Source organism: Lissotriton helveticus, chromosome 9 (assembly GCF_964261635.1).
Source record: "Lissotriton helveticus chromosome 9, aLisHel1.1, whole genome shotgun sequence".
Taxonomy (NCBI): Eukaryota; Metazoa; Chordata; class Amphibia; order Caudata; family Salamandridae; genus Lissotriton; species Lissotriton helveticus.
This window is the reverse complement of record NC_136070.1, coordinates 635311777-635329615: the sequence shown is the minus strand read 5'-3', so window position 1 is coordinate 635329615 and position 17839 is coordinate 635311777. Positions and strand designations below refer to the sequence as shown.

Genomic DNA, 17839 nt, shown 5'->3' with positions numbered 1-17839 from the left:
CCTGGGACAGTCTTTAAACATCAAAAAATCCTCTGTGAGTCTGCCAATGGATGGACTAGAGTGCCTTTGGGAGCAAGCCCAATCCCGAAAGAGGTTTTTAAGAACTTGTTTTGGAGGAGAGGTTCTGCTGGACCAAAAGTCTAATAGGCCCAAATTTGACAATAGATTTTTCATATCAGTTAACCATTTGACTCTGGCCCAGTGTGGTGACTCCATTATTTCTTCCAAACTTCTCGCATAGGCACTAAGTTCCTCTACCCGCCAAATCCGGGCCCATAATAGGAGAGGGCGAAATTTCGCAATTTCGCCGATCTGAGTACAGCCGAGGTCCATAAATAAGGGCAAAAGGGGGGTACTTTGAGGTAGCGACATAATTTGCCTACAGAATTTATTCTCAGATTTTTGTAGTGCTTGAGAAGATGCAAAGCCCCAAAGTTCAGCTCCATAAAGCGCAGAGCTGACACCTTTGGCGGCATAGATCTCTAGGACTGTTCCTATTGGTTTGAACGAACTGGAACGTTGCTCCCTTAATAGGGCACCTGTGATCCTTTTATGATTCAGCAGCATCTTATCTAAATGGGGAGTCCAATCCATTTTGTCAGAAATGCGTATCCCTAAATAATCAAATTCTTTCACCCTTTCCAGGGATTCGGTGTTTAAAGTAGGGGGGCGCACTTTCTGTTTAGGGGGATTAAGGACGAGGTATTTTGTTTTATTGGTATTTATGACCAAGCCTCGGTCGGTACAAAAGGATTGGAAGTTATCCAAGAGTTTCTGTAGTCCCATAGGGGTTTTGGAGATTAGGAGCGTGTCGTCCGCGAAGAGGAGGGTCGGTATACGTACCCCCCCCAGGGATGGTTCGTCAGATGGAAATTTAAGTAAGTGCTCCACCACCCCATTAATATACAAGGAGAAAAGGGTGGGAGCCAGAACACATCCCTGGCGGACCCCTCTCTCGACCGGAATACAGCCTGTTTTCTCCCCTCCGGAACCCCACCTGATTTGGGCAAAGCTGTCTTGGTGGAGCCTAACTAATAGGGACAATAAGTACTGTGGGAGCCCCATGTTGGCCAGAACCCTCCATAGCGAGTCCCTGGGAACGAGGTCAAAGGCAGTCTTTAAATCGATGAATGCGAGATAAAGACTGCCCTTGCCTATCACTACCACCTTCCAGTGGATCATCATAAGCCTAAAGGCCTGCTCTATTGTTCCAGTGCCTACTCTAAAGCCGGCCTGAAAATCGGTAAGTATTTTGTTTTCATCCACCCAGTTGAGTATCCTGAGTAGAATGACTTTACCGACAACTTTTTGGCTTACATCCAGTAAGCTAATCGGCCTATAATTGGACGGATCATCCCTAGGGCCTTTCTTGTGGATGGGAACCACCTCTGCCCCCTTCCAAGAGACAGGAATGGGGGCACCCCTACAGATGGCAAGGAGAAGGGAGTGGATTAATTTGCCCCAATTAGCACCATCAGCTTTTAGCAGATCCCCAGGGATGCCATCTGGTCCTGCAGCTTTTTGTGGGATGATGGAGTTAATAGCATACTCTACTTCCTTCAGTGTAAAATCGGGATCGCCAGGGAAAAGGGAGTAGTCATCATGAAGAGAGGAATGGACAGACCCTCTTCCATCCATATCGTCATGACAGGAATACAGTTTGGAAAAATGAACCTCCCATACATGACCCGGAATATTGCAGGTTACGAGATCAATATCCGGTCTGTTTCGCGCCCGTATGGTGTCCCAGAAGGATTTAGAGTCTTTTTTCGTGCTGGCTTCCTTAAGGGTTAGCCAATAGTTATCCTCCCACTCCCTTTTTGCTACCAGTAAAGCTTTTTTATGGTCTCTTCTGGCAGTTTGGATTAGAGGGAGAGACTTCCCTTTAACTGCCTCTATTAGGCGTGATTTGGCCTTCCTGCAATTTGCCGAATACCAATCATGTGAGCCTTTTGGTTTGGGTTTCTGTTTCCCTACTGGCAATTGTACCCAAAAGAGGTCCCCAATAGTTTTTATAGCAGCTTCAAAAACAGCGGTGACCTTGTCTGCTGCTATGGTCAGATTAATAGAACCAATTTCAGCTTGCATGCCCTTAACCACTTCGTCTATTGTGGATAGTTTATCGGTATTGCACATAAACTTACTCCACTTTAGACGCCTGCCACAAGTAGCGACAGTAATCCTCTGTGGGCGGCCAAGAGAGACTGGCAGTGCTTCAATGTTCCAAGGATTTTTTAGGGATAAGGAGAGTGGGTTATGGTCGCTCTCTACGGTATTGGTAATAACCATATCGTTAACAAAACTCCAGAGGGCCCTATCCAGCAGGATATAGTCAATCCGAGTGCATTGGCCAACCCTGTTGAAAGTGGGCGCACCCTGGAGATCGGATCGAGTGCGACCATTAACAGCTCTTAATCCAAACTCCAGAGTAAATGCATTGAGATGGATTGCACTGCGAGTCCAGCGCTTAATGGGTGGAATAGAGAGAATAGGGATACCCCATCTGCTGTCCTCTTCTCCTAAATCTGGAATTCCTTCTAAGGGGAGTGGTTCATATGTACAATTAAAATCCCCTGCTATTAGGATATGTCCACAACCACTCTGCTCTCCCAGCTGAACCTCAAGCTCCTTCATTGTGGGTGAAATACACCCATTTTTTGTTCCCCTATTATAAACATTGTAGAGGTCAACGGCTATACTTCCCCGTAGACCCAATAGGGAGACACCGAGAATATCCGGAGATCCTGCCTTCTTAGTAGTTATTCTGCAATTAAGCAGGATACTTATCCAGATAATAAGCCCCCCCGATGGCCGTCCCTTCCCCACCCTGGTTTTTACTGCTGGTACAAAGAGAGTGACAAACCCCACCCTATGCAGTGGCTCGGTAGCCCATGTCTCTTGAAAAATGCAGATATTGTGGGCATCAACCAGGGCATTCCACTCCAGGAGGCCCAGCTTCCTTGAAATCCCAGCAAGGTTCCAGCTAAGGATTTTTAACTCGCCATGCGCTGGATTTCCGGCAGGAACCGCAATACATCGAGGGTTAGATAAATCTACACTGTCCCTAACTGATATAGGTGATGACACCTCTAGGTTTGTGGGGAGAAATGTACCCAACGATGCATCCTTTTTTCCCTCATTTACATCATTTGCATGAGGGAGGTTAGTGACTAAACCTCCCTCAGAAGGGAGTCAATCAACCTCATCCAATACACAGTACCTATTGGGATGGGCAAACTGTGTATAGGAGGGGTTAAGGGACGAGGATGGAGACGGGTCCTGCCATGGCTGTTGCCAATAATGATTGGCAATAGATGGTTGCTGGGGAAGTTGCTGCCACTGCTCAGTAGAATGGAAAAAGGGCGGTACAGAGGGGAAAGGTTGCTGCCAATTGTGTATTTACAAAAAAAACAATTTCTTTCTTGAGTCAACGTTGTGCAAATAGTCCATGGAACTGCAAGTTTTCTAACAAAATGTAAGCATTTTGGGGCCTTAAGTTGATCATTTAGTAACACAGGAAAAGCAAGAGGAGCACTGAGAACAAAGACAGCAAGAGGAACCAGAAGAACAAGCGAGGAAAGAGGAGAAAAGTTTGACAATGATCGCGGGGAGGGACAGCGCCAAGACGATCCACTGGATGATCAAGATGGAGAACGTAAATAGGTAGACGGTTCTGTTGCAGTTCATGAAGTTGGGGTACAGCGGGAAAGTCCAGACGCTCCCTGTTGGGTGAAAAAAGGGAAATTTATCATATCCCCAACACTGATCTCAGATCCTTGCCGACCCATCTTTAAAATAATCCTACATTTTTGATTAACCTACATTTCCTCAAAACCCATGAGTGCAACAGCCACCATGTGCCATTTAAAACTCTACATATGTGTATAACTCTCTTTTCCTGGCATAAGATGTAATCTCCAGAAGGTACATTGATACCAATGATAAAACTATGAATCTTTCAGTTAAAAAATTCTATAATATAGGCTTAATGACAGTATATACGATTTACATGAAACAATTTGCCCAAAGACCTCTAACGCATGAGGGGGGGATTAGAGGACAATAACATTAAATATCACAAAATATACGTGTAACATTTCACTTAAAATATTTGCCATGCAGAAAGCATCAAGCAACAGAAAGCATCAAGAGGCATTTAGCTGGCGTAACCTTTTTGGCTAAGAAATTATTCGCAATCAGGAAGCAGTCATGGGGTGGCTACAGTAAAACTGGTTGCACCTTAGCAGTACTAAGTGAGATGTGTCACTGATTAAAGAAAATCTCTCAGAAGTCCCTTCTTCAGGTGTTTTCACTCACTGGGGCAATCTATGGCCCCTTAGATAAAAGTTCGAAACTTTAAGGTTATTTTGTATGTTAAAATGGCTTTTTATCAGTGGTGAGTAAGGTAAGGCTCTGTTTGAAATACTTTTTGAGTAGGGTACATCGTTTTTCCCTTTATCATAGAGCTCCGCCTACAACTGATGGTAAACTCCAGTTTTCGATTTAGAATAGAATTGTCATCTCCGTGCTGGAACATTGCCTTGGAAACTTCAGTCAGTATGGTAGAGACCTAGTCCAATTGTTTTGAGGAAACAAACTCACTCTAGCCCAGTAGATCACGTTGGCCTCATTGCTTAGCACACCACAATCTGCATCTCATGATAAATAATGTACTTTTCAACTGTTAAATCTGGGTTGCCAAAATGTTATGAACGGTGTGGACTCTATAGCCCCTGGTAATTAGTGAGTGCTGTAAACTCCATACAACTCAGAATTCCACCCCTTGCGCAAACTCTGACTCGCTCACCGCCAGGACCTACGGAGGTACTACACGTTTTGAGCATATGTTTGAGTTGTGATTGATGCTGGGTTCCTCCATTCCAGTGAAGGCGTACGTAAATATGTACCTATCTGCCTTTATAGATCATGGAATAATAACTGAATGAGGGTGTCAAGATTCGAGAAACAGACAGGTGCCAAACTCCACTACCCTTAGCTCCACGAAAGAACTGAAACTCTTCAACTTCTCCATTTACTTCTCTCCCTACCCAGTGTCCCCTCCTGGCCAATCCACAGCACCTCCTATCAATGTATGCAGATCTCAAAGATTTTTTTTCTATGGATTTTACCTGCCCACACCCAATTTGTAAGTTAACCAGTGATTTTTTTAAAGCTGCATCAGTCAGTACAAATTATCTGCCCTTGTAAAGCATTGCGATAGCCTCTGAGTCTACATAAACCCTATGTAAATAACGTCAATAAAATGCAAATAATAGGAGATCTGGAAGCAGGAAAATACAGGTATTTGGAATCAATTTATGGAACAGCCTGCCCCAGGAAATTTGACTTGGGACACATATGTCATATTTTAAACGATGCTTCAAAAAATTACATTCAGCCCAATTTTAGTAAATCACTTTAAGTGCTCTTAAATACAAAGTACACAATGAATCTCAGTTTTTTTACTCAGATATAGAATGTGTCACTTTTCTTACCTTGCCCACAAATTCTAATCCTGGTGGGTATTTTATGTTGTGATGTTAATAAATTGCACAACTAGCCATTCAGAAACAGGAGCCTATCAGGTAACTTTATCCATAAGTATATTGATAATGATAATCAATATACCCACCACTTCATGCTCATTCACTATCTTGTAAATGGCTTGTTGTGCTGTGCGCTCTCATTTTAAAGCCCTTTCTTCATCCACCATCTTATGAATGGCACTTTGTGTTTACAAATTATCTTGCAAATGGACTGCTAATTTTATTAGTTATCTTGTGATTGATAGCTTCCAATTGTTTGATTATAATTTTCCCTAGAACTGTACGACATAATTAAAGGTATTACCTGTGATGAGCCAAGCAAACCAAAAGAGGCTCAACAGTGCAAGGATGCCATAGACAAGCTTATTTGGCCTCAGTCCAGCCACAATAGACAGGAGGGACATGATGATGACAGTGACGCCATTGACGATGAGGTAGATAGGGATGAAGCGTTGCGCTGGGCATTGTTGCAGATAAACAGAACCTGTGAGTATGAAAACAACAGATCAGTGAAATAACTACATTAGGTGTTGCATTACAGAGCAATGCAAAATTGCCAAAGAAATCTTCAGTCGGGTGGCTGATATTTAATTTGATCTTCTACCAGCAAATAACACATTGCCAGATATTTCAGACTCACCTGACAGTAGGAACTAGTCTTATTAAAATTTATAGAATGCAGACAGTATGGCCTCTGGTCTCCAAGACACTAAGCACAATCCTGGACAAAACCATGCTGGGATTTGCAGTTGTGTGGTTTGTTGATGAAAGACTATGGACCTTCTTGCAAGTTAGGTCAGTTAAGGCATTTACCACACTAAGTAATACCATTATCCAAGGATGAGGTATTTACCACCCCAGTTATGGTAAATGCCTACTCTTTCTAGTTTCCATCTTGAAACGGAGATGTAAGATGGCAAAATATTATGGTAGCACAAAAAATTCTGGTTTGCTTGTTTTTCGGTTCAGGGGGGGCCTGGCTTGGCATTTCGGACTGGACTGTTTCTTTTGTAGCAGAGCCATGGTTGAATTACATATAGCTGGGTCTAAACTGAGTCGGCATTGTGTACAAAATAACGAAGGATTGGGATTCAGCCCGAGTGATTACCAGTGCCTTATATTAATTCAAGCATTCCATTCGGCACTGTTTTGTATGCACACAAAATTCCCAATAATTTGTCATTTCTAAAGGCATTTTCCTCAATTTATTCAATTAGGGAAAACTGTGAGGGTATGTTTAAAACACAACTCAGAATCCCCATCCCTTAGTTTACATGGGATCAGGATTTATCAATGAACTTTAAATGGGGCCCTAAAGCAGTTTGGCTTAAAAACATGATTTATAACACCTTCTGACTTGACTCTGGTTTTCCTTTTAGACCACCTGTGCCTTGTCACCTACTTTTTCTCATTCTTTTCTCCTCCCTTTCTCCAATCCTCATCCCCACCTTTGCTTTGTTCTTTTGCTCTCATTCTAGCCCTCTTCCAATCAATCACTTTTATTGGACCCTCTCTTTCTCTTTCTTTCTCTCCCAGTCTCTCACTCTCACTCTCCCCTCTTACTCACATTCTCACTCTCTCTTCCTACCGCTCAGTTTCATGTTCTAGCTAACTCTTTCAATCTATTATTTTAATTGTTTTTAACGGTAAACAGTCAAAATATCGACTAGTAAATATCGAATGGACATAATATCGAGTTTAAAATATAGAATGGACAAAATATCGAATGGCCAGAATATAGACATCAAAAATATTGTTTTTAAGGTAAGTAATGTAATATCGAATGTTAAAAATATAGGAAGTTAAAATATCGAAGTATATAATATAGGTTAATAAAATTATTGAATTTTTAATAATATTGAATTTTTTATAGTGTTTTTTATGTTATTATATGTGTGAAAAGTGTGTATTTATGTTATAATTTATTTTAATTAATGAATTTTGTTATTTAAATTTTTGCGTAATTTAATTCTGTAGCGGGTTGTGGGTTTATAGGGGAATAGGGTGGGAAGTAATTTAATTATAATGAATTAAATATGTAAATTTATTTATTGGTATTTATTTTTAATTATGTGTTAATTAATTTATATTTGGTAATTAATTAAATTTTAATAGGCAATTAATTTTAATTAATTGATTAATTGCTATTCATGTTAATTTTACTAATTTATTTTCTGTAGCGGGTTGTGGGTGTATAGGGGAATAGGGTGGGAAGTAATTTAATTATAATTAATTAAATATGTAAATGTATTTATTGTATTCATTTTTAATTAATTGTTAATTAATTTATATTTGGTCATTAATTAAATTCTAATAGGCAAGTAATTTAAATTAATTGCTAATTATGTTAATTTTACTAATTTATTTTCTATAGCGGGTTGTGGGTTTATAGGGGAATTGGGTGGGAAGTAATTTATTTATAATTAATTAAATATGTAAAATTATTTATTGGTATTTATTTATAATTAATTGTTAATTCATTTTTTATGGGTAATTAATTAAATTTGAATTGCCAATTAATTTTTTTTAATTGATTAATTGCTAATTATGTTAATTTTACTAATTTATTTTCTGTAGCGGGTTGTGGGTTTATAGGGTAATAGGGTGGGAAGTAATTTATTTATAATTAATTAAATAAATCAATTTATTTAATTGTATTTAATTTGAATTAATTGTTAATTAAATTTTAAATGTTAAATTATTAATTGTTAATTTGTAATTAATTTGTATTAATAGGTAATTAATTGTAATAATTAATTTTAATTTGTAATTTGAATTGATTAAATATTATTTTATATTAAATTGGTAATTACTTTTAATTAATTTTTTATAGATATTAATTTATAATTTTTTAAAATAATATATCAAATATTTACTTTCCCTACTGTTGCACTCTCTGGAGTGAGAATAGTAATTTTTACCACTACGCTATCCAACGCTTTCCCTACTGTTGCGCTCTTTGGAGTTGGAATAGTAATTTTTACCCCTACGCTATCCAACGCTTTCCCTATGGTTGCACCCACTGGAGTGGGAATAGTAATTTTTACCCCTACGCTATCCAACGCTTTCCCTACTGTTGCACCCTCTGGAGTGGGAATAGTAATTTTAACTCCTACGCTATCCAACGCTTTCCCTACTGTTGCACTATTTGGAGTGGGAATAGTAATTGTTACCCCTACGCTATCCAGCGCTTTCCCTACTGTTGCACTCTTTGGAGTCGGAATAGTAATTTTTACCTCTACGCTATCCAACGCTTTCCCTACTGTTGCACTCACTGGAGTGAGAATAGTAATTTTTACTCCTACGCTATCCAACGCTTTCCCCACTGTTGCAACCACTGGAGTGGGAATAGTAATTTTTACCTCTATGCTATCTAACGCTTTCCCTACTGTTGCACCCACTGGAGTGGGAATAGTAATTTTTACCCCTACGCTATCCAACGCTTTCCCTACTGTTGCACTATTTGGAGTGGGAATAGTAATTTTTACCCCTACGCTATCCAACGCTTTCCCTACTGTTGCACTCTTTTGAGTTGGAATTGTAATTTTTACCCCTACGCTATCCAACGCTTTCCCTACTGTTGCACCCACTGGAGTGGGAACAGTAATTTTTACCCCTACGCTATCCAACGCTTTCCCTACTGTTGCACTCTTTCGAGTGGGAATAGTAATTTTAACCCCTACGCTATCCAACGCTTTCCCTACTGTTGCGCTCTTTGGAGTTGGAATAGTAATTTTTACCCCTACGCTATCCAACGCTTTCCCTATGGTTGCACCCACTGGAGTGGGAATAGTAATTTTTACCCCTACGCTATCCAACGCTTTCCCTACTGTTGCACCCTCTGGAGTGGGAATAGTAATTTTAACTCCTACGCTATCCAACGCTTTCCCTACTGTTGCACTATTTGGAGTGGGAATAGTAATTTTTACCCTTACGCTATCCAGCGCTTTCCCTACTGTTGCACTCTTTGGAGTCGGAATAGTAATTTTTACCTCTACGCTATCCAACGCTTTCCCTACTGTTGCACTCACTGGAGTGAGAATAGTAATTTTTACTCCTACGCTATCCAACACTTTCCCCACTGTTGCAACCACTGGAGTGGGAATAGTAATTTTTACCTCTATGCTATCCAATGCTTTCCCTACTGTTGCACTCTTTGGAGTTGGAATTGTAATTTTTACCCCTACGCTATCCAACGCTTTCCCTACTGTTGCACCCACTGGAGTGGGAATAGTAATTTTTACCCATACGCTATCCAACGCTTTCCCTGCTGTTGTACTCACTGGAGTGGGAATCGTAATTTTGATCCCTACGCTATCCAACGCTTTCCCTACTGTTGCACTCTCTGGAGTGGGAATAGTAATTTTTACCACTATGCTATCCAACGCTTTCCCTACTGTTGCACTCTTTGGAGTGGGAATAGTAATTTTTACCCCTACGCTATCCAACGCTTTCCCTACTGTTGCACTCTTTGGAGTTGGAATAGTAATTTTTACCCCTACGCTATCCAACGCTTTCCCTATGGTTGCACCCACTGGAGTGGGAATAGTAATTTTTACCCCTACGCTATCCAACGCTTTCCCTACTGTTGCACCCTCTGGAGTGGGAATAGTAATTTTAACCCCTACGCTATCCAACGCTTTCCCTACTGTTGCACTATTTGGAGTGGGAATAGTAATTTTTACCCCTACGCTACCCAGCGCTTTCCCTACTGTTGCACTCTTTGGAGTTGGAATAGTAATTTTTACCTCTACGCTATCCAACGCTTTCCCTACTGTTGCAGTTGCACTCACTGGAGTGAGAATAGTAATTTTTACCCCTACGCTATTCAACGCTTTCCCCACTGTTGCACCCACTGGAGTGGGAATAGTAATTTTTACCCCTACGCTATCCAACGCTTTCCCTACTATTGCACTCTTTGGAGTGGGAATAGTAATTTTAACCCCTACGCTATCCAACGCTTTCCCTACTGTTGCACTATTTGGAGTGGGAATAGTAATTTTTACCCCTACGCTATCCAACGCTTTCCCTACTGTTGCACTCTTTGGAGTTGGAATTGTAATTTTTACCCCTACGCTATCCAACGCTTTCCCTACTGTTGCACCCACTGGAGTGGGAATAGTAATTTTTACCCCTACGCTATCCAACGCTTTCCCTACTGTTGCACTCTTTGGAGTGGGAATAGTAATTTTAACCCCTACGCTATCAGACGCTTTCCCTACTGTTGCACTATTTGGAGTGGGAATAGTAATTTTTACCCCTACGCTATCTAACGCTTTCCCTACTGTTGCACTCTTTGGAGTTGGAATTGTAATCTTTACCCCTACGCTATCCAACACTTTCCCTACTGTTGCACCCACTGGAGTGGGAATAGTAATTTTTACCCCTACGCTATCCAACGCTTTCCCTACTGTTGTACTCACTGGAGTGGGAATAGTAATTTTAACCCCTACGCTATCCAACGCTTTCCCTACTGTTGCACTATTTGGAGTGGGAATAGTAATTTTTACCCCTACGCTACCCAGCGCTTTCCCTACTGTTGCACTCTTTGGAGTTGGAATAGTAATTTTTACCTCTACGCTATCCAACGCTTTCCCTACTGTTGCAGTTGCACTCACTGGAGTGAGAATAGTAATTTTTACCCCTACGCTATTCAACGCTTTCCCCACTGTTGCACCCACTGGAGTGGGAATAGTAATTTTTACCTCTACACTATCCAACGCTTTCCCTACTGTTGCACCCACTGGAGTGGGAATAGTAATTTTTACCCCTACGCTATCCAACGCTTTCCCTACTGTTGCACTCTTTGGAGTGGGAATAGTAATTTTAACCCCTACGCTATCCAACGCTTTCCCTACTGTTGCACTATTTGGAGTGGGAATAGTAATTTTTACCCCTACGCTATCCAACGCTTTCCCTACTGTTGCACTCTTTGGAGTTGGAATTGTAATTTTTACCCCTACGCTATCCAACGCTTTCCCTACTGTTGCACCCACTGGAGTGGGAATAGTAATTTTTACCCCTACGCTATCCAACGCTTTCCCTACTGTTGCACTCTTTGGAGTGGGTATAGTAATTTTAACCCCTACGCTATCAGACGCTTTCCATACTGTTGCACTATTTGGAGTGGGAATAGTAATTTTTACCCCTACGCTATCTAACGCTTTCCCTACTGTTGCACTCTTTGGAGTTGGAATTGTAATCTTTACCCCTACACTATCCAACACTTTCCCTACTGTTGCACCCACTGGAGTGGGAATAGTAATTTTTACCCCTACGCTATCCAACGCTTTCCCTACTGTTGTACTCACTGGAGTGGGAATAGTAATTTTGATCCCTACGCTATCCAACGCTTTCCCTACTGTTGCACTCTCTGGAGTGGGAATAGTAATTTTTACACTTCCGCTATCGTACGGTAATAATATTGGATATTATTTAATTATATTATGTTACTATATATATATGTTTTAACAAATATGATTGTAAAACATTTTTTTATAACTTTCATTAATTATTTAATTATTATAAGTTAATTTAAGTATTTTTAAGTATGTTTTAGTAATTCATTTTTAATATTAATTTAATTTAACACTGTTTTTAATAAAGTCGATATTTTTATAAACGATATTTTTGTAAACGATATTTTTTACTCGATATTTTTGTACTTACCTGTTTGTAGATACAAACTCGATATTCTGTCTGTCGATATTTTGTCACCGATATTTTTGCTATTCGATATTATGTCCCTCGATATTATGTCAGTGATACGTTTTTAACGTCTTTTCTTATAACTCAGCGGATCATTTTGGGATCACATGATAATCCATGACTCACACTACTGAATCAATTGTAAGTTGCAGTCACACCTCAGAGCTCTCACAAAAATGTGACACGAAGAGCTCATGCTTATCAGCAGAGTCATAGCAAGAATGTCAATGAAATCCTATCCTATCAAAATTGTAGTCTACGCTTTGGTTGGTTGAATCTAAATACAGAAACCAACGTGATTCCCTTCCGATGAGTTACCTGCAATAATTTCAAGAGGTGAGGTGAGTCACATCCTGAATATTGACAGAGGTTCCCTCAACCTCTTGCCTTTGGATTACAGTCGGGGAGGTGAGAACTATTTTTAAGAGAACTCAATTAACTCACTATGACAGCTCTCTTTAGGCTTTGGAGAAACATTTAAGTCCCTCCCGGCTACTCATACATTTGTCTCAGTGCATTTTGGTGCTTGCATTTCTGTTCTTCCAAAAGAAAAAAAGTGCTGAAGGGTGAGTAGCATTGGGGTTTTGGCCATTTATTGAGTTTCAAAACATAGCAAATGGCCAACAATCCAGAGATATCTCCTTAAGAGGGTGAAATTAAGAATGCCTTAGTTGATGGAGAGGTTGGGGTGGGCCAGTCACCAGAGATAACCCCTTGGTGGGGTGTAGTATGGACTTAATGATCAACCACAAACCAAAGTGTCAAAGCAGTTTGTCTCGAGTTCTAACAAAATCTTTCTTATAAGAGATGGGCAAAGATCAACCATTTCCTAGTTAATGAGGTAGATACTAAATCGCATGTCGTACACCAAATAAGGCATTACTAGCCAACAGGTTATAAGTATGTATCCATTCAGCATAAAATTATGTTTCGAGGGGTTGTATATCCTAATCTCATGCGGTGAACTGGAAAAAGGGATGAAAAGAGGATAGAAAAAGGGATACACATGTCAGGGTGTTGGGGAGACGAAAGAGTACAAGGAGGCAATGAGATCCTTTGATCTTACCAATGACAATCTCAGCGATGCTCAGTGCTATCCAAACAAGTGACATTAGACCAAGAAGCCATTCTGAAAAAAGAAGAACACATATCAATCTCTGAAATGCCTACTGTTACTCATCTGTAATACTAAAGGTAGAAGCTACTTAGAAAAGTTAAATAAACAAAAAACAATTTTCAAATTAAATCTTCAGTCCCTAACCACCTCACCTTCTAGCCAACATGTTAACATCAAAAACAGAGCTGATTTAAAGGCTATTAGGAACCCACTTATTTATATAATTCTCATCTCGTCCTGTTTTATGATTCTCAGCCCTTTACTTCTTGTAATTTTCAAGTCACACAGCAAGTGATTTTTCTTTTTAGTTCCTTTCAAACATATTTTTTGCACATTTATTGCTCTTTCTTAATTTATTTCATGCAGTGAATTATAATTTCAAATTGCAAAATAAGTTCATACCATACTGTTACTCTACTTTGTAAGTTAAGAATTAATTAAAAATGTTTTGCCAGCACGCGTTTCACTCTAGGTTTCATTACCTGTGTACTCTATGAAGGCAAGTCTAGGCATCCGACTCAATATGTGCCTTTCGTTCCAAGAATATATCGAAGGAAACCCCAGATCTCTCTTCTATGTTGTTAGCGAATCGGAAGATTGGTTTGCGATTCGGTTTGTGGAAGGGGAGTGTTTAGGGCATCCCTTCCAAATACTGATTCACAGTGGTATGTATTAATGTTTTGGGACAAAATTTTGTTCACAAAACATAAATATTGCACCACTAATTCAACATTGGTGGTAACCCATTCATAATTGAAATGGATACTATGGGACCACTTTCCCTTTGACAACGTAACACAAATATTTTTTAAGAGCGGGCAGTGGTCCCATAGACGACTGCCTACTCTTAAAAAATTAATTTTAAGCGTTTCATTTTTTCCTTTTGAACTATCCCGTTTTTCATAAAGTTAAACGGCTGAATTTCAAATTAAAAAGTGTTGCTTTAACGCACACGCAATCACAGACAAGGTGTGTGTGTGTGTGTGTGTAGTTGAGCTTATATAGCGCACAGCTACCCGCAGTGGGTTTCCCGGCGCTTGCTTAGGGAACCCTTCCTGATATTCCCCTGTGAGATAGCAGGGTATCCACAAGGTGAAAGTCAGGCATCCCGCCACGAGGGGCCGTTGTGGAGATTAAGCAAGCTGTTGCCCAGAGTCACAGAGTGTGAACCCGTGAGTCGAGGAGGCACCGGGGCGAGAATTAGCGAGTCCGTGGAATTTTTAGCCCAAGACCCGCCGGGGAAGGGAAATGAACCCTGGTCCAGGACCGATCTCAGATTCCAGGTCTGTCACCTCTAACCCCTGAGCCACACTTCTCCACAGACCAAGGTGGTCTGCGGACCGTAGCAAGCCACCTTCCCTCTGATGGCTTTCATTCCTAATGGGTCGCAAACTGTGACCTACCTCATTAACATTTATGAGGTAGGTCACTACCAAGAATGAATGTTGTGGATGTGAAAGAGAACCAACCTTCCAATATTCTCTTTCAAGTATACCAGAAGCCCTTATTGATTCCATATTGATACTTTTTGATGTTTCTACGTTTTTTACATCTGTCTCTTTACCTGGCAGTCCTGATGCACTCTGTCTTGGGCCATGACTCTGTTGTTTGTTGGCTTTCTTCGGATTCAGTTCCACAGCACACCAAGGATGTCCTTATGAGCTAATGATTGACTGTTTTTCTTGTTGGCCGACCTGCAGAAAAGTTAGGATTAATTAGTTTGATAATCCCAAATGCACAACTTTGCTTGACATATTTTGTTTAGCTCAACTCCACTCTTTCGTCCTTTTGATCTCCCTTGCGATCTCACTCCTCACTGCCTTGAACACTCTTTCTTTGTTGTCAGTGCTTCTTTCCCTGTTTTATGCTGCATTCAGCCTCTTTCTTTCACTCCTTAGCTTGCTTTACCTTTCTTGCTCACTTTTCCTATCGACCACAAAAATATCATGCTGCAAGAATGTTGTAGCAAAAAATATCAACTACCAAAATATTGTGGAGGTAGTCTAGGGAGGAGGTAGAAAATGAAAATACCTCCACTTTAACCATAACTATGATCACACCCAGCATGCCAAGTGAGCAAACATTCCCTTCAGTGAATGTTGTTTAGCTTCTCATCCTCCTTCCATCAATTCATAAATTCATGCTTTCCCCATTTTAAATATTAATCCAATCATTCATCCATCCTTTCTTTCCTATCGATCCTTACAATCTTCCCCATCTGCCCAGCCTTCATCCTTCCCGCTATTCACCCTTTTATCTGTTGATCATTTCACTCTTCCATCTATCCTTGTGCTCTTCCATCTTCCCACTCTTTCATGCTTCGACCAATCAATCAATCAATTAATCAGAGTACTTGTAAAGCGTGCTACTTACCCGTGAGGGTCCCAAGGCGCTGAGTGGAGTGGGAGGGTGCTGCTACTGCTCGAAGAACCAGGTCTTGAGGAGTCTTCTGAAGGCGAGTAGGTCTTGGGTCTGCCGTATGTGGGTAGGGAGGGTGTTCCAGGTCTTGGCGGCGAGGTAGGACAAGGATCTGCCGCCGGAGGTCATTCGTAGGATGCGGGGGACAGCGGCAAGGGCGAGGCTGGCGGAGCTGAGCTAGCGGGTGGGGGTGTGGAAGCTGAGTCTGCTGTTCAGGTAGGCTGGTCCGGCGTTGTGGAGTGCTTTGTGTGCGTGGGTGAGGAGCTTGAAGGTGATCCTCTTGTCGATGGGGAGCCAGTGTAGGTCTCTCAGGTGGGGGTGATGTGGCTGCAGCAGGGGACGTTGGCGATCAGTCAGGTGGAGGCGTTTTGGATGCGTTGTAGTCGTCGTATGTGTTTGGCTGGGATTCCTGCGTAGAGTCAGTTGCTGTAGTCCAGTCTGACGAGGGCCTGTGTCACCGTTCTTCTTGTTTCGGTCGGGATCCACTTGTAGATCCTGCGGAGCATGCGGAGGGTGTTGTAGCAGGAGGAGGAGACGGCGTTGACCTGCTTAGACTTGGAGACGGAGGAGTCGAGGATGAATATTAGATTGCGCGCATGGTCGGTGGGTGTTGGTGCTGTTCCCAGTGTGGTCGGCCAACAGGAGTCGTCCCAGGCTGAGGGGGTGGGTCCAAGGATGAGGACGTCCGTCTTGTCCGAGCTCATCTTCAGACGGCTGCTTCTCATCCAGTCGGTGACGGCCTTCATTCCCTCGTGAAGCTTGGTTTTGGCGGTGTGTGGGTCCTTGGTGAGGGAGAGGATGAGCTGGGTGTCGTCGGCGTAGGAGATGATGTTGAGGTTGTGATGGCGGGCCACTTGTGCGAGGGGGCCATGTAGATGTTGAACAGCGTCGTGCTGAGGGATGAGCCCTGGGGGACGCCGCAGATGATGTTGGTGGCTTCGGAGCGGAGGGGTGGGAGGCGGACGCTCTGAGTTCTGCCGGAGAGGAAGGAAGTGGTCCGGTCAAGAGCCTTCTCTTGGATTCCGGCTTCTAGGAGGCGTGTCTTTAGAGTACGATGGCAGACCGTGTCGGAGGCGACTGACAGGTCCAGGAGGATGAGGGCTGATGTTTCGCCATTGTCTAGTTGGTGCCTGATGTCGTCTGTGGCGGCGATGAGAGCAGTCTCGGTGCTGTGGTTTTGTCTGAATCCGGACTCGGATGGGTCCAAGATGTTGATGTCTTCCAGGTGGCGGGCCAGTTGCAGGTTGACCATTTTCTCGATGACCTTTGCCGGGAACGGGAGCAGGGAGATGGGCCAGAAGTTCCTGAGGTTCTTGGGGTCTGCTTTGGGCTTCTTGAGGAGGGCGTTGATTTCGTCATGCTTCCAGCTTTCCGGGAATGTCGCTGTTTCGAAGGAGATGTTGATGACCTTCCTTAGTTGGGGTGCAATGGCTGCGTCTGCTTTGTTGAATACGTGGTGTGGGCACGGGTCAGACAGAGATCCTGAGTGGATGGAGTTCATGACCTTGCGTGTCTCATCATCGTTGACATTGTACCAGGAGGTCAGGCGGTTGGCGCTGGTGGTGTTCACAGGGGAGGTGGAGTCTGACTTAGTCTGGCGGTCGTGGTGTTGAAGCTGTCGTGGATGTCAGCGATCTTGCGGTGGAAGAAGCTGGCCAGTGAGTCGCACAGTTCTTGTGAGGGCGGGATGTCATTGGCGTTGGTGCTGGGGTTGGAGAGTTCCATTACGAGGCTGTTTGGTGTGCGTTCGTGGAGCCATGTCTTCTCCAGTTTCTGACATGCGCGTTTCGAGGTCTGGAGCTCGTCGGTGAACCTGGTGTCTCTCTTGTTGGCGTGGCTTTTGGAGGGTTTCTTGAGCGTTGCGAGGGTGTTGGCGCAGTCGTTAATCCACTGTCTGAGGTTTCGGGCTGCGGCGTCTGGGTTGGTGGGGTCGGTGGGTGGGTTCTTGGCAAAGGAGGTGATCTGCTGGTCTTCGGTGACTTTGCTCCAGCAGCGGCGAGGCTGCAGTTGGGTGCGGTGGAGCACGGTTGGTTTCTTGTAGGTGAAATGG

General features: G+C 42.4%; 2 protein-coding genes across 2 annotated transcripts in view; both read right to left on the bottom strand.

The window, feature by feature from the left end:
- Positions 1-17839, bottom strand: part of LOC144781721 (transmembrane protein 272-like) — a 127508-nt gene that overhangs the window by 57618 nt on the left and 52051 nt on the right. Inside the window, exon 2 of the mRNA XM_078660698.1 lies at positions 14936-15065. Within this exon, the coding sequence (XP_078516824.1) occupies positions 14936-14968 (33 nt within the window). The 5' untranslated portion in view covers positions 14969-15065. The remainder of the gene's footprint in view (positions 1-14935; positions 15066-17839) is intronic.
- On the bottom strand, positions 3502-13884 carry LOC144782565 (transmembrane protein 272-like). Its single transcript, XM_078661946.1, has 4 exons — positions 13854-13884; positions 13321-13383; positions 5851-6030; positions 3502-3722 (listed from the first exon to the last, which is right to left on the bottom strand). The coding sequence occupies exons 1-4, from the start codon at positions 13882-13884 to the stop codon at positions 3502-3504; spliced, it is 495 nt and encodes a 164-aa protein (XP_078518072.1).